This window comes from Mobula birostris, chromosome 23 (assembly GCF_030028105.1).
Source record: "Mobula birostris isolate sMobBir1 chromosome 23, sMobBir1.hap1, whole genome shotgun sequence".
NCBI classification, from domain to species: domain Eukaryota; kingdom Metazoa; phylum Chordata; class Chondrichthyes; order Myliobatiformes; family Myliobatidae; genus Mobula; species Mobula birostris.
In genome coordinates, this window is record NC_092392.1 from 42,846,944 (window position 1) to 42,870,275 (window position 23,332).

At 44.2% G+C, this 23,332-nt stretch overlaps 1 protein-coding gene across 1 annotated transcript in view; it reads right to left on the minus strand.

The window, feature by feature from the left end:
* LOC140186946 (uncharacterized) overlaps positions 1–23,332 on the minus strand; it is a 94,700-nt gene that overhangs the window by 63,812 nt on the left and 7,556 nt on the right. Inside the window, exons 2-7 of the mRNA XM_072241760.1 lie at positions 19,376–19,441; positions 19,033–19,261; positions 18,601–18,718; positions 13,402–13,480; positions 10,958–11,064; positions 4,142–4,317 (exon numbers count right to left, since the gene is read on the minus strand). Of these exons, the coding sequence (XP_072097861.1) occupies positions 4,142–4,317; positions 10,958–11,064; positions 13,402–13,480; positions 18,601–18,718; positions 19,033–19,261; positions 19,376–19,441 (775 nt within the window). The remainder of the gene's footprint in view (positions 1–4,141; positions 4,318–10,957; positions 11,065–13,401; positions 13,481–18,600; positions 18,719–19,032; positions 19,262–19,375; positions 19,442–23,332) is intronic.

Below are 23,332 nucleotides of genomic sequence, written 5' to 3' on the forward strand. Positions count from 1 at the left end.
CACTGTCACACTTGATTGCTCATATTCTCTTGTCTTATCCTTTTACTCTTCACATACCTGTAGAATGCCTTGGGGTTTTCCTCAATCATGTCCACCAAGGCCTTCTCATGGCCCCTTCTGGCTCTCCTAGTTTCTTTCTTAAGCTCTTTACTGCTAACCTTATAATCTTCTAGATCTCTATCATCACCTAGTTTTTTTGAACCTTTTGTAAGCTCTTCTTTTCTTCTTGATTAGATTTACAACAGCCTTTGTACACCTCGGTTCCTGCATCCTACCATCTTTTCCCTATCTCATTGGAACGTACCTATGCAAAACTCCATGCAAATATCCCCTGAACATTTGCCACATTCCTTCTGTACATTTCCCTCAGAACATCTGTTCCCAATTTATGCTTCCAAGTTACTGCCTGATAGCCTCATATTTCCTCTTATTCCAATTAAACACTTTCCTAACTTATCTGTTCCTATCCCTCTCCAATGCTATGGTAAAGGAGATAGAATTGTGATCACTATCTCCAAAATGCTCTCCCACTGAGAGATCTGACACCTGACTAGGTTCATTTCCCAATACTAGATCAAGTACAGCCTCTCCACTTGTAGGCTTATCTACACATTGTGTCAAGAATCCTTCTTGAACACACCTAACAAACTCTACCTCATCTAAACCCCTTGGTCTAGGGAGATGCCAATGGATATTTGAGAAATTAAAATCTTCCACCACAACAATCCTGTTATTACCACACCTTTCCAGAATCTGTCTCCCTATCAGCTCCTCAAAATCAATGTTAGTATTGGGTGGTCTATAAAGAACACCCAGTGGAGTTATTGACCCCTTCCTGTTCCTAACATCCACCCACAGAGACTCCATAGAAAATCCCTTGACGTCTTCCTCCTTTTCTGCAGCTGTGACACTATCTCTGATCAACAGTGTCATGCCCCCGCCTCTTTTGCCTGCCTCCCTGTCCCTTCTGAAACATCTAAAGCCTGACACTCGAAATAACCATTCCTGCCCGTGAGCCATCCAAGTCTCTGTAATGGCCACAACATCACAGCTCCAAGTACTGATCCATGCTCTAAGCTCATCTGCTTTGTTGAGTATACTCCTTGCATTAAAATAGACACATCTCTAACCATCGGTCTAAGCGCGTCCCTTCTCTATCACCTGCCTATCCTCCCTCTCACACTGTCTCCAAGCTTTCTCTATTTGTGAGCCAACCTCTTTTTCCTCCATCACATCAGTTCGGTTCCCACCCCCCAGCAATCCTAGTTTAAACTCTCGCCAATAGCCTTAGCAAACCTCCCCGCCAGGATATTGGTCCCCCTGGGATTCAAGTTCTTTTTGTACAGGTCACTCCTGCCCCAAAAGAGGTCCCAATGATCCAGAAATCTGAATCCCTGCCCAATGCTCCATCCCTCAGCCATGCATTTATCCTCCACCTCACTTTATTCCTGTACACACTGTCACGTGGCACAGGCAGTAATCTCTAATTGACTACCTTTGTGGACCTGCTTTTCAACTTCATTCCTAACTGCCTATAGTCTGCTTTCAGGACCTCCTCCCATTTCCTGCCTATGTCGTTGTTACCAATATGTACCACGACCTCTGGCTGTTCTTCCCACTTCACGATATCGTGGATGCAATCTCTGACCCTGGCACCTGGGAGGCAAACTACCATCCGTGCTTCTCTCCTGCATCCACAGAATTGCCTGTCTGACCCCCTGACTATAGAGTACCTGCTGCCAACCTCTTCCTTTCCCTACCCTTCTGAGCCACATGGCCAGACTCTGTGCCAGAGGCACGACCACCATTGCTTCCCCCAGTTAGGTGTCCCTCCCCCCAAGAGTACTCAAGCAGGAGTACTTATTGTCAAGGGGTACAGCCACAGGGGTACTTTCTAGCCTCTGACTCCTGACTGTTTCCCACTTCTCTGTTTCCCCAGGCCCCGGTGTGACTACCTGCACATAGCTCCTATCTATCATCTCCTCACTTTCCCTCACCAGACGAAGGTGTCATGGTCCCAATCGTTAATTCCCTATCTTGATCCTAATTTCCTTTGATTATGCCTTGATTCTGACCGTTAATTTCCCATTTACTGCTAATTGTCCTTGATGACGGCACACCTGGTCTACCAAGACCTGCAGCATAAGAACCCTGATATTACAGCCATTAGTTGCCAGATCGTTGGTCTTTTTCCTGTGAGATAACTATGTTTCCCGACTGCTTAGAACTGTTTGTTCTAAGTTTAGCTCCAGTTTCAAGGTTTACCTGTGAGACTCCGTTTCTCTGAGTCAAGACTCCGTGTCAGGGCTCTGTGTCACGATCCCTCCTGTTTGCTGTTCGGCGTTTATGCCGGTGTAAGCATCCAAACTCAGTCTCTGTGTCTGTGTCCTGCACTTGGGTTTACTTCCTTCGCTCCTTGCAACCAAAAGTCATCGAGCTGCATCTCCAGTTCCCTAACACGGTCCCTAAGGAGTTGCAGCTTGTTTTTCTACTCCCTCTTTAATACTTACACCTTTCTAGAGCTTTGTGTCCTTTCTGACTTTCGCTAGGAAGTTATCTGGGATAATTTTATCTCATTTTGGGATAAGGGCCAGGGAATCTCTCTCCTCACCAGCATTGGTGTAGAGGTTCTCTTGTCACATGCAGCATATACACTGATGAACCCAATGTGCCAATTCCATCCTAAAATGAACCAGAGCACAAGAAAAGTTCACCTATCCTTCAAGGATAGTTGTTGAATCCTAGTCTAGGTAACTTTCATTAGTAAAAATCGGTGCCTCTTTTCAGATCTGACCCTCCAAAAGAAGGCATACTGACCACCTAGTCCTTTATACTGGATACCATGGCCCTTTACGTTTCATTCAATGCAGCAAGATCAATATCAATATAAGCTCCTGACTATTCCGTGTCCCAAATATCATGATGCAAAGTGCAGGATGTTTACACAGCTTCAAAGGTTTCAAAGGTACATTTAATGTCAGAGAAATGTATACAATCTATATCCTGAAATACTTTTTCTTCGCAACCATCCACAAAAACAGAGGAGTGCCCCAAAGAATGAATGACAATTAAAAGTTAGAACCCCAAAGCCCCCTGCCCAGCTCCCCTCCCTCCCACTGGTAAGCAGAAGCAAAGCAACAATTCTCCCTCCCCCACCAGCAAAAAAAAAAGCATCGGTGTTCCCCACCAAGCACTCAAGCGTGAGCAAGGCAACAGCAAAGACACAGACTTGCAGGACCCCAAAGACTACTTGTTCACCAGGTACTCAACATACCATAGGCTCTCTCTCTCTCTCTCTCCCTAATAAGGGAAAAAGAGGTGTCTCCGTTTCACAGTGAGAGGGGAGACATAACAAACAACTCACTGATTTATGATGTTAAGAGCCTGTTGCGTCGCTTTTTCCGAGCTCTGTGCCCAAAGAACTGAGGTCTCTGGGCAGACAGCCAGCACCAGCTTGCTGCTTTCGATTTTCTGTTTCCCATGACACCCTGAATTCCTGAGAGGCACTGACTTTCGGTTCACCTGTCTCCAGAGCCACGGAATCCCAGAACTCAGAAGATGAGCTAATCTCCTAGGCTGCATCCTTGGCATATCGAATAACAGCCAGTCGTGAAACCCCAAGAGCAAACGTTTGAAGGGTATTATTCTGGCTGGAGCTTTGTGACCAGTGGTGTTCTGTAGGGATCTATGCAGGATTTGTGTTATATATATATATGACATGGATGAAAATGTCGATTGGCACAATGGGTGGATTTACAAATCACACAATGATTGTGGAGTTGTAGGCATGAAAAAGGTTGTTAAAAGGTACAGCAGGACACAGATATGACTTGGGACTAGCTTAGTTGGGCATCTTGGTTAACATGACATTGGGCCAAAAGTCCCGTTTCTGTGTTGTATTATTCTCTGACTCTATGACATCCTAACCCTCTGAAGGTGGGGTTAACAGCGCAAAAGTCACGACCTTTAGATAGGAGAAGGGTAAAAATACTTTGGGACAGAATTATTAACTTTGCCATGACAATGCCATCAAAGTTTGTAATAATAGTAAAATTTCTCAATGCACAGTACATTGTAACAGGATTACATTCTCAACTTTGACATACTGTAATAACAATTGATAACTTAACGAAATAATTACCTTGTTACAGGTTGATTTGTACATTGCCTGGATAGCTCTTCGAAAGTGTCACATGCATACTCTTGCTTATTTCCACGAGCACAAACATCCTTTCCACATAATTCTAGGTATCCTTGAGTTAAGGAAATCTTCTCAAGACACGTGGAAAAGTACATTGATATGGGAGGTATGCAACTCTGAAAGTGGAAAAGCAGAAGGGAGAATGAGAAACCACGACCTTGTCCTTCATTCTGTGGTTTCTATTGACACTGAAGTGGTCCCTTTCAATGAAGAATTCACCGATACATATCTTTAAAAGTAATATATAACGGATTATTATACCATGATGCAATGATTCCAGTATGCCTTTTATGCTCATTTTGACCGACAAAGTTCAAAATTCAAAGTACATTTATCATCAGAATATATATACATTATACATCCTTGAGATTCGCCTGCTTACAGAAAACCACAAAACAAGAAACCCAAAAGAACCTATTGTCACGTACCCCGTGACGGGTTAAAGAACCAACCAACAGAGATGGAAAACACTTTGGAGTCCAGTATTGCTATTAACTAATAATATTTATTAGTAACTATGCAATACAGTAATATAAATGTAGATAAATCAAACAGGTTAGCAATGATTATATGTATATATAAGTATATCAGTAAGTGTGGAAATATATATGAAAGTCAAGCTTCTTCTAGGGGTCTAGGGGTAAATAGTTACAGTCTTACGATGATGAGTAAAGTTCAGTTCAGTTCGTGGTGTTGAGTTGAGTAGTGATGGAGAGAGAAAGAGACAGAGAGAGAGGGAGAGATTTGAGCCTTCAGTTGAGCTGACCCTGTCAATCTTCTTGTTGTCCTCCGAAATCCTTTAAAAGTCACTGACTGTGACCACAACAAAGGGGACCATTTTTCTGTGGTGGATCTATCAACCCAGGCAAGGGTGGACACATGGACAACTCCCCACCGGTCAATCCCTTTTCTCACTGCAAGAGCCACTGATTGATCCGCCCAATCGATCCTCCAAAAAAAACACTCTTTCTGTGGGCACAACAAAGCTCATTCAGTGTCCAAAACATGTGCCTGAGGTCTATATCATCTGACCTCCTATTTATCTCACCATACTGAGTACCAACTGTCATTCAAATAACTCCTCCTTCCTTTGACTGTGTAAGAAATGTACAAGCAGGCAAATGTCCTTGGAAGTAGAAACACGCTGCCAAAAAATTATAACATCAATTGTCCATCAAATAACACTGCCCTCAGTCACCATAGTGACTTATGAGCTGCTCAGTGCCCTCTCTGTCTCTAACCCAGCAGAAATCCAAAAGTTATTCCTTGTCCCTTAAAGTGACAGTCCAAAAGTTAGTCTTCGTCTCTTTCTCTCTCTTTTCAAAACAAGATATCAGTGTTAAGTAACTCTCTCTCTCTTTTCAAAAGCACAGTTCATAGGGGTAATTCAGAACCCCGTCACACTATTCAATACACATCTAACACCAAATGTGCAGAGAGAGATAAAAAGCAATGAACCGTGGAAACAATAGAAGCAAGCAAACACCATTCAGAAGGAAAGTGAGTCCACTGATATGAAGCCCAGAGCAGCCGGAACAGGCCCACAGCCTCAGCCTCAGTGCAGAAAAGAGCAGAGCAAACATTGCAGAGCAGCGTGTAGAACATGCCCAACCCTTGCCTCTGGTCCTGTCATCCTGCCTTTCTAATCCGTCCGGCCCGGCGTTTAAATCGTCCAACAACAGGTCGGTCCTTGCTATAAGATCTGGGCCTCACCGCATCGATACGCTCCGGGCCTGGACCCCCGCTGCCACTTTCATGACCATACCCTATCTTTCGAAATCGGCTGGAACTTAGATCGATTAAACCTCGCTCTTGGTTTAGGTGGATGAGCTCCAAAGGTCCTCTGCTCTGACTTTTCTCCTCTCTGCTAACCTTGATTGCATCTTGACCATGCCTTGATCTCACTATGACTTTTCCTCGAACATGCATTGATTTTGCTCTGACTTTGCACCGCACCTGCACACTTCGACTCTCGAGTCAGCCATGCCTTTGCTCACCTCTTCATTATTTGCGGTGATCATTTACCATAATTTTTTTTTTACAGAAAAAGCATTATTAATAAAGTATATAGTTGTATTTCTTGCTTTGTGAACCATCAGTAAGTTGTCACCCGTCTTCAGCAGCAGCATCTTAAGCCGGAACATGGAGGCACTTTCACGTTTCCAAAGCTAATGTGAGTGCATCCTTCAAGAGGGTGAATCCATGGAAAGCATCTGGCCCAGTCGGTGTACCTGGCTGAGAATTGAAGATATTTGCTAATCAACTGGCTGGACCGTTTATAGACATCTTCAACCTTTCGCTTTGGCGGCTGAGGTACTCAACCACTTTAAGCAGGCTTCAATCAGGCATTAAGGCAGGTGCCCAAAACAATGTGGTAACCGGCCTCAATGAGTATCATCCAGTAGCCCTTGTACCCACTATAAAGTTGGTCATGAGGCATATCAACTTCTACTTGAGGAATGACTTGAATCTACTCCAATTTGCCTACTGTCTCAACAGAGCAACAGCAGATGCTAGTTAACTGGCATTTCACTCAGCTTCAGAATATTTTGACAACAAAGATGTAGAATGACAAGATGCTGTTCATTGACAACAGCTCAGCATTCAATACTATCATGCTCTTGAAATTCATCACTAAGCTCCAAGCTCTTGGGCCTCAGTTAGTCCCAGCACAACTGTATCCTCAATTTCCTCATGTGCAGACTGCAATTAATACACTTTGGCAACAACATCTCCTCCACATTCACCATCAGGAAAAGTGCACCAAAGGGATGTGCACTTAGTCCCCAGCTCTACCACATTTATACTTATGCCGTTCTTACATAAGTTTGCTGGTAACACCACTGTTGGTGCCAACTCAAAAGAGGTGATGAATTGACAGATTGAAAATCTGGTTGGGTACTGTCACAATAACTACCTCTCCCTCAATGTTAGCAAAACCAAAGAGCTGATTATCAGCTACGGGTGGAAGATCTTTTCCACGGATAGGGCCTCTGTCCCTTCCCTCTACAGTCCTGACGAAGGGTTCCAGCCTGAAACATCGACTGATCTTTTCCACGGATGCTGCCCGACCTGCTGAGTTCCTCCTCTAGCATGTTGAGAGTGTTGCTTTGACCCCAGCACCTGCAGATTATTTTATGTTTAGGTGGAAGAAGTTGATGGTCCATGAGCCAGTCCTCATTAGGGGAACAGAGGTGGGGTGTGTCAGTAGCTTTAACTTTCTTGGCACAGAAGCTCCTCTACTTCCTTACAAGTTTGTGTAGATTCGGCACGTCACCAAGAACTTTGACAAACATCAGTAGATGTGAAGTGGAGAACATCCTATCTGGTTGAATCATGATCTGGTATGGGAACACCAATGCCCAGGAATGGAAAAGGCAACACAAGGTGATTGATACAAACCAGTTCATCCCAGACAAAGCCTTCCCCACCATTGTGCATATTTACATGGAACACTGTCAATCGAAATGAGCATATATCATCAAAGGCCTCCATCATCCAGGCAATGCCCTCTTCTCCTTCTACATTGGGCAGGAGGTACAGAGGCCCTAGTTCCCATACCACCAGGTTCAGGAACAGTTATAACCCTACAACCATGCTAAACTGGTGTGGATGACTTCAATCTTCTATAGATGACTGAATAATTCCTATGAGCTGAACTGACTCTACAAGCTGCAGGCTCACTTTCATGGACTCTTTAGAATTCATGTTCACAATATTGTTTATTTAATTTGCACAGTGTGTCTTTTTTTACATGTTGGTCGTCTGTCAGTCTTTGTTCATGTATAGTGTTTAGTAAATTCTATTGTATTTCCTTTTTCCCTGTAAGCACCTGCAAATAAATGAATCTCAGGGTAGTTTATGGTGACATGTACGTACTCTGATAACAAATTTACTATGAACTTTGAATAGCAACTCTTTTTGTGCACTGTATAATTCAGTTTCAGTAAAAATATGACGTATTAGAGAACTGAAGACTTGCATCTGGATCATGATGTGTGCTTTTTCTTACACTAGGTCCTGTGTATGTGCGACATCTAGCACACAAGAGCCTGGTTTTGAGCAGTGGTAAACCAACAATATGTAATGTTTGTCTGACACTCACTGTTTTTCAACAGCACATTCATGGCCTGTGCTGTCCATGGTCCATGCATGCAGATAGTAGTTTTAACTGCGCCTGTCTTGCCCACTTCTCTGTCTCTTTGAAGCAGGTCCAAAGCTGATGCTGGAAACCCAGCTCAGTTAGTTCCCTTAAAGAAGTTTATTTATCTAACTACCCAGGAAAGCAGCCATTTCCCACCTCAGCCCAAAGCTAGCAGTCCTTACATAATGACCCTGAGTCAGCAATCTGCTGTTTGATTGAACCCCAACACCGTACAGCCTTCTTGCTTCCTGCTCCCCACACAACGTACCCAAAGGTCACAGACCCCACATTTTCATCACTACCAACTGCAAACTCTATGTAGTGATCTTTAACTCCACACCCCACCCTGGGCTACAAAGGCCATGACACGCAATTCCCCGGCACATTGATTTGCTCTAATCCCTGACTCTGATTACATGTATAAAGGAAAGCATGTGAGTCTGCAAGGAACACCATTTCCAGAGGACACATTGCTGGTGGCCACCCATTTCAATCCTACTTCCCATTCCCATTCTGACATGTCAGTCTACGGCCCTCTTACTGCCACGATAAGGCCATATTCAGGTTGGAGGAACAACATCTTATATTCTGTCTGGGTAGCCACCAACCTAAGGGCTTGAATATTGACTTCTCGAACTTCCGTTAATTTCCCCCCACCCTCCTTCACCATTCCCCATTCTTGTTTCCCTCTCACACCTTTATTCCCTACCTGCCCATCACCTCCCTCTGGTGCTCCTCACCATTCACGCTCTTCCATGGTGCTCACCAGTCAGATTCCCCCTTCACCAGCCCTTTATCTCCTTCACTTATCAGCTTCCCAGATCTTTACTTCACCCCATTCCCTTCTCCCGGTTTACATATCACCTACCAACTTGTAATTCTTCCTTCCCTCTCCCCACCTTCTTAACCTGACTTCTCATCTTTTCTCCCCAGTCCTGATGAAGGGTCTCAGCCTGAAACGTTCTGTCACAATGGGGGGGGGGGGGGGGCGTTGAATGGACCCAAATGCGAGACGCAGACACTGAAGTACAAGGAACAGGACTTGACTAGAGTAGGGACGTGACAGGATCACAGGCAAGGAGCAGGGACAAGAACGCAGACTTGGGCTAGGGAAAGCGGGACCAGGACTAGAAACCATGGACTAGGAGACAAGGCTTCAACTCCGAGCCTGAGACTGGACAAGGACCCAGAACCAGGGTCTTGCCTCAGGCTTGGACCCCAGAACCAGGCAAGGACATGGTATGGCTTCTGGACAGGATGTGGCTGGGGTCTTGAGGCCTGAGCTTGGAGACAGGCTGGGATCTTGGTTTTGAGGCTTGAGCTTGGAGACAGGCTAGGGTCTTGGTCTTGAGGCTTGTGCTTGGAGATAGGCTTGGGGTCTTGGTCCTGAGGCCTGCAGGATGGGGTCTCGGGTCTTGGGTCTAGGGTACTTCGAGGCTTGGGTATGGACTGGGCTAGGACCCAGAACCTGGGACTTGACTCAGGCTCGGACTCCAGAACTAAGAGAGGACAAGACGAGGATTGGGTGCTTGGAGCTTGGCTTGGGATCTTCGGAGCTTGGGTGCTTGGAGCTTGGCTTGGGATCTTCGGAGCTTGGGTGCTTGGAGCTTGGCTTGGGATCTTCGGGGCTTGGGTGTTTGGAGCTTGGTTTGGGATCTTCGAGGCTTGGGTTCTTGGAACTTCTTCTGGGCAGGACGCAGAACTCCTGGGCAGGACAGGGAGGAACGGACCCAACCACAGGGTATCAGCAAACGGCCTGCTTACCTGACAGAGGCAAGGGATGGGAAGGGACAGAACCAACTGCAGGGTAACAGTAATTACAGCCTGGCTTACCCAACAGAGGCAAGGCCAGGAAAAGAGCTCAATCCAGGGTGGCTCTGAGTCTCAGGGCAGCCAGCAACCTTGGCTGGCTACAGAAATGGCCAAATCCATACCACGATGACTGCTCCGACAAGTGGCAACAAGGCTCCATGAAGCAATGGTCCTCCAACCAGGCCTAGAGATCACAAATGGTTTCACCAGCCTTCCATCAGCAGGTTGCTCCAAGGGGGACTGACAAGACAAACCAGCAGCCCACACTCAACCCCAAGGCTACTTATATTCCAAGCCCCAAAATAGGAATCAAGTGCCTATGCTTAACTCAATCAAAACAAGGGACAGCTGGAAGACCCAGAGTCCTGAGTCCACGGACCGGACTGTGAACCGGAATGCGGACTTCATGGACTGGACCATGACACGTTGTCTGTTTATTCCCATCCACAGTTGCTGCCTGACCTGCTGAGCTCCTCCACCACATTGTGTGTATTGCCCATTCAAAGCATAATGCCTTGGTCCTTGTGAACTATTGAATATTACAGCAATAGCCTCTCCTATAAAATATTCATTGGCTCTTTAAAGGCTAACAGGCATCAGGCAGAATTTCTGTGAAAGTTGCCAGATTGTTATTTATTTCCATTTGAATCATTCATGTCCAGACATCTCTTATCTGCTTTAATGTACTGACCAGTCAATCTACCACATTCATAGTTAGAAACAGAATCAGAAATGAAGAGAGTGTTTATCATTTCAGTAAGCAATTGTTAAGCAGCATTTAGTTGATTATCAAACCTTACCTTAGCTGCTGAGCATGTTGAAGGTGTTGGCTCATCACTAACACAGACTTGGCCGAGAACATCCAGCTGATTGGCATTGATAGTGTTATATAAGGCATCAGTAGAATCTGCACAGAGCGAAAAGGGAAATACACTATGAGATTTCCAGGTGACCACCTGCTTCAATTCTACTTCCCATTCCAACGCATCAGTCCATGGCCTCCTCTATTGCCGCAATGAGGTCACACTCAGGTTGGAGGAGCAATAGCTTGTATTACATCTGGGTAACCTACAACCTAATTGCATGAACATTGATTTCTCAAACTTCTAGTAATTGCCCCCGCTTCATCAAAACCCATTCCTGTTTCCCTCTCTCACCTTATCTCCTTACTTGCCCATCATCTCCCTCTGGTGCTCCATCTCCTTCCCTTTCTTCCATTTTCTTCTACCTTCTCCTATCAGATTCCCCCTTCTCCAGCCCGGGATCTCTTTCACCAATCAACTTCCCAGCTCTTTACTTTATTCCTTCCTCATCTCTTAGTTTCACCCATCACCTGCCAAATTGTACTTCTTCCTCCCCTCCCACCTTCTTACTCTGAATTCTCATCCTTTTTCCCAGTCCTGATGAAGGGTCTCAGCCTAAAATGTCAACTGTATACTCTTTTCCACACATGCTACCTGGTCTACTGAGTTCCTCCACCATTTTGTATGTGTTGCTTTGGATTTCCAGCATCTGCAGATTTTCTTATATTTTAATATACTATGAGATGCTAGGCTCTGGAAACCTCTAAAATGCTAACAGCACTTTTTTTATTAGGAAATTTTAACGAGTTCCTTCAGTCATTTATAATATATGAAACATTCAGATATGAGTTAGGTGTTGCATTTTGGGAAACCGAACAAGGGTAGGACTTGTACGGTGAATGGGCGGGCCTGCAGAGTTTACCGAATGCAGTCCCATAGGTAGACAGGGTGATAAAGAAGGGATTCACCATGCTGGCCTTTATCACTGAATACAGGAGCTGTTCAGGATGTTGATGAGACTGCATGGACTATGTGTACAATTCTGGTTGCTTTATTATAGGACAAGGCATCATTAAACTAGAAAGAGTGCATGGAGGATTTACAAGGATGCTGCCAGGACTTGAGGGTTTGAGTTATAGGGAGAGTTTGGGGCAGGCTTGGACTTCAACCCTTGGAGTGTAGGAGATTGAGGATGACTCTAAAGATGTGTATAAAATCATGAGGGTCATAAGTAAGGTGAATGATCATAATCTTTGTCCTGAGGGAAGGGAAACTAAAAGCTAGAGGACATACCGTAGGATTAAGGTGATAGGTGAAAAATAGAAACTGAGGGGCAGCTTCTTCTTGCAGTGGGTGGTATGCATACGGAATGAGTTTTCCAGAGAAAGTATTTGGGGCAGGTACATGTACGACATTCAAAAAGCATTTTGATGAGTACGTGGATTGGAAGGGTTGATGGGCTATGGGCCAAATGTGGGCAAATGGGATTTATTTGGCGGCATCATAGTCAGCATGGATGGAGATGGGTAAAGGGGCTTATTTCTGTGCTGTATGACCACACATTTCCCATTGGAGCATTGTGTCAGTATGTTAAATTACAGTATTGACTTGTGGCCCTTTTCAGTTCTATATCCAAGCTCATACAGGGTTCTGTCCAGGATAATAATTCACATTGTAATTGTACTGAATATCTCATGCATGTTTTTTCAAAGTGCAAAAGTAAGTTCTACTCCTGAAAGTTTTCAATGCTGCCTTGTTTTATTTTATCGTGTTCTTAAGGCAAATGTTAGTTACACTAACTTAAAACAGTGCAGAGAAAATTTATGTCAATGTTATTGAGACATGAGGACCAGAGTTATAAGGAAAGGTTAGGACTGCATTTACTGCAGAGAGTAGAAGAGGGGTAGAGATAGTATGAATGCTTGCAGACTCTTTCCCCTCAAGCTGAGTGAGACTCGAACTGGGGGTCATAGATTTAGGGTGGAAGGTGAAATATCTGACGGGGAGCTTCTTCATTCATAGGGTAATGTGAGTGTAGAAAGAGCTCCCAGTAGAAATGGTAGATGTGAGTTCAATTGTAACATTAAAACAAATTGGATAAATGCATGGATGGGAGGGATATGGACCGGATGCAGACAGATGGGAGTAGGCAGAAGACCAGGCTAGCATGGACTAGATGGACTGAAGTTCTATGTTGTGGTGCTCTATGGCTCTTTAAATTGTCTATTTCTTCCCCCCCCCCCACAAAAATTTAATTAATTGCTTATAATTATTTAGCACCTATAATACTTTATCAGAATATCACATTCTGCATTACATTCTGTAATAGCTTTGTCCTTGAGTAAGCTTATCCCACTGCCCATCATGATACTATCACAAGAGGTTTGAGTGTTGTGCCAAAGTATGCTTTAACTCTTTAATATCTTAGCAGCTTTAATTACCAGAATAGATTCCCATTTGTTCTTGAAAATTTCCACATAGGCCACATGTTTTGTTTTTATACTTGGTATCCAGGATTACCTGTAGATAAAAGTTGAACTTCTTAATATATCATGAATATGTTATGGTAATTGATAGCCTTCTAGGAATATGCTAATAAGCTATTATCAGTATTCACTAAAATAAGCCACTGGTGGTTCGTTTAAATTTGAATAATTTCTTGATGATAAATTTAATGATAAAACTAGATAATTATGGGACTCAAATGAAAAATGACAGCTATCCTTCATCAATAGTATTTTATATTGAATCATCAGATTGTGAGTTCCATTCATACTCTAATGATGTGTTAGATTAGGATACAGATTGTTGTTACTTTTTGTTTTGAGATTTAGCTGTCTGCATACTAGCTAACAAGTTTGTACGATCATTTGCTGTCTGTAAACTTTTAGCTGTTTGTGGTATATATGGCTGTGTGTTACTGCAGTACATTTGTCTGTAAAACTGAAGTGTAACTCAGATAGTCCTTTTCCCAGGTTGCTAGCAGAAGATGCCCTTATTAGGGCAGTTTAAAAATGCAAACAACAGGAATTCTGCAGATGCTGGAATTTCAAGCAACACACATCAAAGTTGCTGGTGAACACAGCAGGCCAGGCAGTATCCCTAGGAGGAGGTACAGTCGACGTTTCAGGCTGAGACCCTTCGTCAGGACTAACTGAAGGAAGAGTTAGTAAGAGGTTTGAAAGTGGGAGGGGGAGGGGGAGATCCATAATGATAGGAGAAGACAGGAGGGGGAGGGATGGAGCCAAGAGCTGGACAGGTGATTGGCAAAAGGGATATGAGAGGATCATGGGACAGGATGTCCGGGGAGAAAGACAAGGGGGGGGGACCAGAGGATGGGCAAGGGGTATAGTCAGAGGGACGGAGGGAGAAAAAGGAGTGTGAGAGAAAGAATGTGTGTATAAAAATAAATAACGGATGGGGTATGAGGGGGAGGTGGGGCATTAGCAGAAGTTAGAGAAGTCGATGTTCACTTTACCTGTGAGTTGGCTGGGGTGATATACTGTGTCCAGTGCTCCCGATGTGGCCTTCTATATATTGGCGAGACCCGACGCAGACTGGGAGACCGCTTTGCTGAACACCTACGTTCTGTCCGCCAGAGAAAGCAGGATCTCCCAGTGGCCACACATTTTAATTCCACATCCCATTCCCATTCTGACATGTCTGTCCACGGCCTCCTCTACTGTAAAGATGAAGCCACACTCAGGTTGGAGGAACAACACCTTATATTCCGTCTGGGTAGCCTCCAACCTGATGGCATGGACATCAACTTCTCTAACTTCCACTAATGCCCCACCTCTCCCTTGTACCCCATCTGTTATTTATTTTTATACACACATTCTTTCTCTCACTCTCCTTTTTCTCCCTCTGTCCCTTTGACTATACCCCTTGCCCATCCTCTGGTTCCACCCCCCCCCCCGCTTGTCTTGTCTTTCTCCCCAGACCTCCTGTCTCATGATCCTCTCATATCCCCTTTGCCAATCACCTGTCCAGCTCTTGGCTCCATCCCTCCCCCTCCTGTCTTCTCCTATCATTTTGGATCTCCCCCTCCCCCTCCCACTTTCAAATCTCTTACTAACTCTTCCTTCAGTTAATCCTGATGAAGGGTCTCGGCCTGAAACGTCGACTGTACCTCTTCATAGAGATGCTGCCTGGCCTGCTGCGTCCACCAGCACTTTGATGTGTGTTGTTAGAGCAGTTTAGGCTGATTTGCAGTACAGTATAAAGGGAGAGGACAAGAGCACGTCTTTTGCCTTGTTTGCTGACATGGTCTGATCTTTACTTTGATGAATATCAAATAAAATGGACATTACCATAAGACTTTCATCTCATTCTTGACATCTGAAGAACCTTTGGGACAAGGTCATCTCCAGATCTGACAGACATAAGCTCAGATTCCAGGCTGATACTCCAATAAGCTACCTAGCCATACCTGCACTCTTAGTGGTTCTTTCAGTAACACAGTAAACCTCTTTTCTCTCTCATGTAATGTCAAATATGTGACTGCACTTCTTTTAAGAAGAGCAAATACATTTTCCGTGGGGAATATCTTTCCCTCAGAAAAGACAATTAACTGCTTACCATATGCAAAAGCTGGCAGAGCACAAATTGACATTCTCATTTCTTGTATGACAACATTTCAAAAACATTTCATGTAAAGCAACTGTAAGATGCTTTGGGATGTCCTGAGGGCATGAATAACGATTTGAAAATTAAAGACTTTACTTAAATAATTGAATATCCCACCAGTATCGTGAGACATGATCACCAGCTACCTAGGAGGATTCAAGCTATGCCTCACGTCAGCCCACTTTACAACCAGGTGGCAAGACCTCCAAAAAGAAATTCCAATTGCTTATACCATCTCCCTGATCTTGTTTGTCATGGGTATGAACCTCCTCATATCAGCAGCAGCAGACGTAACCTGAGGCCCAGCGTTGGAGCCTGGGATCTGACAACCTGTAATATGGGGGTTCATGGTCACTGTAACCTGTGTCCAAGCAAGATGGGTCATCCTAGCCCTGGACAATGTAGCTTCATGGGCTAGGATGACCTTCAAGGCCAGGAAGTTCTGATGCATGGTGATCAAAAAGGGCAAGGTTACTAGCAATTGCAGTCTTGAAGTACAGGGAACAGTCATCCCATCCACAGAGGACAACCCAGTAAAGTGTCCTGGAAAGTGGTTCAATGTAGCAATGACGGACAGCACCAACATCACTGACACTGTAAAGCAGACTGAAGAGTGGCTGAAGAAGAAAGATTGACAAAACTGGACTCCCTGGTAAATTTAAGACATGGTTGTACCAACATGATCTTCTACCAAAGGTGCTCTGGATTTTCACGGTGTACAAGTTCCCCATGACTGCTGTAGAAAGCATCAAGAGGAAAGTCAACAAGACCTATGGAAGTGGCTGGGGATCCCGAATTTTTCCTCTGTGGGGCTGTACATAAAATCAAGCCAGCTACAACTCCCATTGTCATCGGTAGTGGAGGAGTTCAAGGTGGTTAACACCGAAGAGCTAATAAATCAAGTAGGAGTCACAACAAGATGGGATCAAGAGTGGGCCACCAACTCTGCCATAGACCAGGCAGTGAGCTCCCTGCTGCTGAGAGACATCTTCAGCAACCCATGCCAGGGACGCCAAAGCCTCAGCTCTGCACACTTCCAACGATGGGGGAGTGCAAGTGCAAGGGATAGGTGTGACGTGGCCCAGGTAGAGATACAGAACCGGGAGGATGAAAGGCGGTTATTGAAGGCAGTGGAGTTGGGGTCACAGGGCGCCTAGACAAAATGGGATCTTCCCAAGCGCAAGATCACTTGGGCAGATTTTTGGAGACTGGAGCCCTTCTGCATTTCTTTCCTCCTGCGGTTCATCTATGACACTCTCCCTACACCATCACAGCAGCACACAAGGGTGCTGAGAGAGGATCCCAACTGCAAGCTTTGTGGTCAGTGGGGTTCCCTGGCACACATACTGTCAGGATGCAAAACAGCTTTAACACAAGGACAGTATAGGTGGTGTCATGACAAGGTCCTGCTGTCTCTTGCTGACACACTGGAATGGGAGAGGTGTACAAAGAGACCAGTTGCCAGAGAGGCAAAAGGCCAGTCATTTTCATCAAGGAGAGGACCATGCCACTCATATCAGCGAGGTCTCAATCCAATCTGCTGCAAGTTGCCACGGGAGATGAGGGTTGATGTGGGGAGGAAGCTGCAACTCCTGAAGGTGGTGCAAACCACACCGACCAGACATCAGACTGTGGCCTACCGAAGAAAAGAAAGCATCCTGGTGGAGCTCACAGTACCATGGGTGGAAGGTTTTAGACCAGTTCTTCATCCAGGAGTGCAGGGACAAAGGAAGGCAGATGTGGCTACTCCCCTTTGGTTGTAGAGGGTTCCCAGCTAGGTCAGCTTAGAGGTCAGCTGTCTGAACTGGGTCTTGATGAAAAGAGCAAGCAAGAACCAAGCAGCTCGCAGGATGGGGGAGGAAGCCGAAAGAGCCTCTTGCTGGATGTGGAGCAGGCAAGAGGAGTTGAGTTGGAAGTCAGGAGCAGATGGGCAGTGACTTGACCACCACTGCTGACCCACCAACTGGACAGTGTACTGGTTAAGGGCTGAAATGCTCTATGAAGGTTGGGTACCACCTGACATCTACTTCCGGCCAAAGGCTATAGTTACTTCATCAAGTAACTGAGGAGAGCACCCTGGAGTATGACGCAAGCGAAACCGAGCAGAATTAACTATCATTCGGTTAAAAGGTATCACTGTATTAATTGTACCATTATAATAATGACAGACACTGGAATTATTGAAACAAAGGACATGTATTCTTTATTTTAATTACTTTAATTGGTAATTTTCATTACCAATTCCAGATGCTTCACCTGCAAAGTCCCTCTTTTCTGGAATTTCCTTTATAAGCCATCTTCCTCTGTACCTTTACCTGCTCCTCTACAAGTCCCCGATTAAACCTACTTCTTTGAAAACTAAAGTCATTAATTCATAATAATTCCTTCTGAAGCTTGGTGTCAAATGTTACTGTGTTAGTGATGCTGCATAATATAGGCTGTTGATGCATTATTGTGAGATTCTTTGGAAGTTAATACTCCACCAAGACTGCATCAACTCATGACATGGGGATGAAGATGGGGATGTGACTCAGAAAATATCTATCATATTGTAAATAAAATCAACTTTTTTATACAAAAGCATCCACTCGAATTGAGAATAGAAATTGGTGCCATTTTTCCTAATAAAATAATAATTTCTTCAGGTGAAATGTAGTCATCAAAGTCATCAAAGGATAGTTACATGAAAGTTATTTGCCTGAAATCAATCTTAGTTGCTTAATGTTGTGTGGTCATTGATACTGATTGACAGTGGATCACCCAATAACCACCTCTTCTGCGGTTTGCTAGTGTTGTCTCTGCAATACAGCTATTCTGTATTGAAAATAAACGCCGAACTTTCATTCTCAAATAAATTAGAACTCAACCTGTGTATTTTTAGTGTGAAGAATTGACAATTGGATGCTATAATGTACACAATTCTTGTTGAATGTTGCAGGTTAATACTTCAGAAGTAGAAAAAAATAGAGATATAATATTATCCACAGTGAAAATTCCAATTTTTGTCTTACCGACAATGAATCACGCTGATTCCAGATCAGAGCAATTGTATGCTTTCTGTTTGAAAAGCGGGTGTAAACTCCATGTTTCTGCACAATGATGATTTTGTCATCATAGGGCAATTGTATTCTACAAAGCAATAGTGTGCAGTTATTTTCTAATCTGGATCTGCAAGAGAATCTGAGAAACAGTAAATATATTTCTTGGCATTCTCAACAATAACCATGGATGACTGGGTATGCTTTTTATGTTTCTGGCTTAGCGTCATTCGAATAGCTTTCAAGTAATTCAATGGCAAATTAGATCTCACCCAACTTTGATGACAGGAATTCTGAAGACATTGTTGTTCATGTGAAATTCTAGCATGACCCATTAAAGAATCAAGGTATTTGAATTAAAATTTGGTAAATAGATCTACAGAGGGTGATCTGAATATAACTTACATCATGTCTTTCACTGTAATTGTTTTATTTTTTATAATAACAGAAACACCTTCAATTTTCATATGTACATCCTCCAGATTGCCATTAGAGCCTCTGCGAATCTGAATGTTAAAGTCCTCTCCAGGGCCCTTGCACTGACGACTCAGAACAAAGTTGCACTTTGATGTGAAGTAGAAAAAATCATTCTGAAAAGTCCGGAATGCTCCTTTCCCCCAGGTGTAACATGTCCCTGATGGTAAAGGGGAAGAAACAATATTTGATGATACAGTGGTAGCAATTCTTCAAAGATCCTTCAAAGAAAAAAAATGCAGAAAATTTATCCAGAAGAGTAAGAGCTACTTACCAATGCTTTTGTGTGATGTGTCCTCCAAACTGCCGGAGGTCAGTAAATGTACAGAGTCATCTGGACCTGATTTAAAATGAGACATTGAGATTTGAGGATATACAATACATAAATGCATTTTATTAGAAGTGCCACAAATATTAACCCATGTAATCTCAGTGCTTGTATTTCAATACAAATTTTCTTGCAGTCAAATTTTTAGAATCTCTTGATATGAAAAACACAGGATGGGTTTCTCTATACTAAATCATCTTTACAAAGATCCATTTTATTATCTAAGTATGCTTTACAATACAACTCTGATATTCGTCTTCTCCAGATCACCATTAAGTACAGAAAAACCACAGAAGTTGTTGAAAGAAAAGATGTCAAATCCCCCTTTCCACGCAAAAAGGAAAAACAGAACTCGCAAACTCAAACCCCAAACCCCCTCCCTCATACAAAAAAACTACAGATCACCCACAGAAAATCATCAGCAATTATAGAGTTAATGTGACAGCAAAGTCAAATCTAGCAATGTGCATGATTCTGCAGAAGTGAATGGATTGCAGATGTAAATTTTTTTATATACTGTTTAAAGTTACATGTAGCGATTGCCTGACTGGACCTAAATTACTTTACTATTATCATTATCTTAATGCTCCATTTTTAACTTAGATTCTTGTTTGATCATTCTCTTCAAGATATAGAGACATGTATCACCACAGCACAGAAACAGACCTTGAGGACTACCTCGTCCATGCTGAACTATTATTCTGTCTAGGCCCATAGACACGCAGCTGGCCCTTAGCCCTCCATGCCCCTCCCATCCATATACCTATCCAAATTTCTCTTAAGTGTTGAAATCAAACACTCATCCACCATTTCTGCTGGCAGCACATTCCACATTCTCACCATACTCTAAGTGAAGAAGTTCCCCTTAAACATTTCACCTTTCACCCTTCACCCATTCTAGTCTCACCCAATCTCAATAGAAAACGCCTGCTTGCATTTACCCTATCTATACCCTTCACAATTTTGTTTCAGAGCTAGAAATAGAATTCACCATTGTCCAGTCTCAATGAACGTCTCCACCTTTGACCCTGTGAAGGACGAGAGAACATTAAAGGAGCAACTGAAGATGATGGGGCCTAGAACATCGCCCTGAGGTATTACAGCACTGATATCTTGGGGTTGGATAATTGACAGGAATTTCAGTCATCTTCCTTTGTTCCAGATATCACTTCAGCAATTGGCATATTTTCCCATGATACCCATCGAATACTACCTGGTTGCCAATGACAGTCACACTTACTTCATTTAACCCACAGATAGTTCTCTTCCAGATTCCTTAAGGTTGTTGTAGCCAGGAGTGGTACTGGGGACAAGCTCCTGCTACCTATTAAATGCTCCCAATGGCATGTGAATCAAATAACCTCTGACAACCAAGTTCAGTTCCTGGACTTTGAATTGAATTGACTTTACTTCTTACATCCTTCACATATATGAGGAGTAAAAATCTTTACATTATGTCTCCATCTAAATGTGCAATATGCAATCATAGTAATTTATAATGATTTATAATAAATAGAACACAGAAATACACTCAAATCAGAGTGAGTTAATCAGTCTGATGGCCTGGTGGAAGAAGCTGTCCTGGAGCCTGTTGGTCCTGGCTTTTATGCTGCAGTGCCATTTCCCGAATGGTAACAGCTGGAACAATTTGTGATTGGGGTGACTCAGGTCCCCAAAGATCCTTCAGGCCCTTTTTACACACATTCTTTGTAAGTGTCCCGAATAGTGGGAAGTTCACATTTACAGATGAGCTGGGCTGTCTGCACCACTCTCTGCAGAGTCCTGCAGTTGAGAGAAGTACAGTTCCCATACCAGGCAGTAATGCAGCCAGTCAGGATGCTCTCAATTGTGCCCTTGTAGAAAGTTCTTAGGATTTGGGGGCCCATACCAAACTTCTTCAACCGTCTGAGGTGAAAGAGGTGCTGTTGTGTCTTTTTCACCACACAGCTGGTGTGTACAGACCACGTGAGGTCCTCGGTGATGTGGATGCTGAGAAACTTGAAGCTGCTTACCCTCTCAACCCCTGATCCATTGATGTCAATAGGAGTTAGCCCATCTCCATTCCTCCTGTAATCCACAACCAGCTCCTTTGTTTTTGCAACATTGAGGGAGAGGTTGTTTTCTTGACACCACTGTGTCAGAGAGATGACTTCTTCCCAGTAGGCCACCTCGTTATTGTTTGAGATTAGGCCAATCAATGTAGTGTTGTTGGCAAATTTAATTAGCAGTTTGGAATGTGTGTGGCGACACAGTCATGGGTATCCAGGGAGTAAAGGAGGGGACTTAGAACGCAACCCTGAGGGGCTCCTGTGTTGAGAGTCAGAGGGTTGGAGGTGAGGGAGCCCGCTCTTACCACCTGCTGGCGATCTGACAGGAAGTCCAGCATCCAGCTGCACAGGGCAGGGTCAAGGCCAAGGTCTCTGATCTTCCTGTTGAGACTGGATGAAATTATGGTGTTGGATGCTGAACTGTAGTGCAAGATCAGCATTCTCACATAAGCATCCTTCTTCTCCAGGTGTGTAAGGACGGTGTGTAGAGCAGTGGCTATTGCGTCATCTGTCGATCGGTTGTGTTGGTAAGCGAATTGTAGGGGTCCAGTTTGGGTGGTAGCAAGCTGCAGATGTAATCCTTGACCAGCCTCTCAAGACATTTGCTTATTATTGAGGTGAGTGTGACAGGACACCAGTTGTTCATGTATGTTACATTGGTCTTTTTTGGTACAGGGACAATGGTGGATAATTTGAAGCAGGAAGGTACTCTACACTGGGAGAGGGAGAGATTAAAATGTTTGTAAACATACCTGCCAGTTGTGCTGTGCACATTCTGAGTACTCACCCTGGGATGCCGTCCGGTCCTGCAGCCTTGTGACTGTCCACTCGTTGGAAACATCTGCCTACCTCAGCCTCAGAGATGACCAGGTTGCAGGTTGTTGTGGTGACTGTCCTCAGAGGCTCAGAGCTAGCGGCATTGAACCAAGCGTAAAAGTGATTGAGCTCAACTGGGAGAGAGGCTACGATGTTGGCGGCACCACTATGTTTGGCTTTGAAATCTGCGATGGTATGCAGCCCTCGCCACAAGTCACAAGTGACGTTGTGAATCTTGACTCAGTCTTGTCCCTGTATTGTTGTTTCGCAGACTTGATAGCTTTGTGCAGATCGTAGATGGTTTTCTTGAGTTCCAGCTGATTACTGGCAATGTAAGCTCTATGTTGCGTGGTAAGTGCTGCTCACACGGAACTATTGATCCAGGGTTTCTGGTTCCGGAAGACCCTGACCGACTTCTGGGGGACAACACCGTCGTTGCACTTCTATATGAAACATGTGACTCTGTCCGTGAATTTGCAGACATCATCATCATGGAGGACATACCAGTCGACGTCATTGAAGCAGTCCTGCAGCATGGAGGCCGATTGGTGGGACCAACAGCGGATGGTTTTAACTATGGCCTCCTCTTATTTCAGGTTCTGCCTGTACGTCAGCAAAAGCAGGATCGAAGAGTGATCTGATTTTTCAAAAGCTGGGCGAAGGAGAGCTTTGTAAGCATTGCGGAAGGGAGTGTAGCAGTAGTCAAGTGACTTACCTCCACGAATGCTCACCTGGGTGTGATGACAAAACTTCAGAGCAACTTTTGTCAGCAATGCTCCATTCAAGTCACCAGCGACGGTGAAGGTAGCCTCTGGGTGTGCAGTCTCCAGCGTGTTGATGGTCTCATACAGTTCCTTGAGAGCTAGGTCAGTATCAGCCTGTGGTGGAATGTACACCACTGTGATGATAACAGCCGTGAACTCCCTAGGCAGCCAGTAGGGTCTGCAGAGCAGGTCTGGGGAACACAGGGATTTGAGTGCATGCACATTCTGGGGGTCACTCCAAGCATTGTTGACCATGAAGCATACCCCTCCTCTGT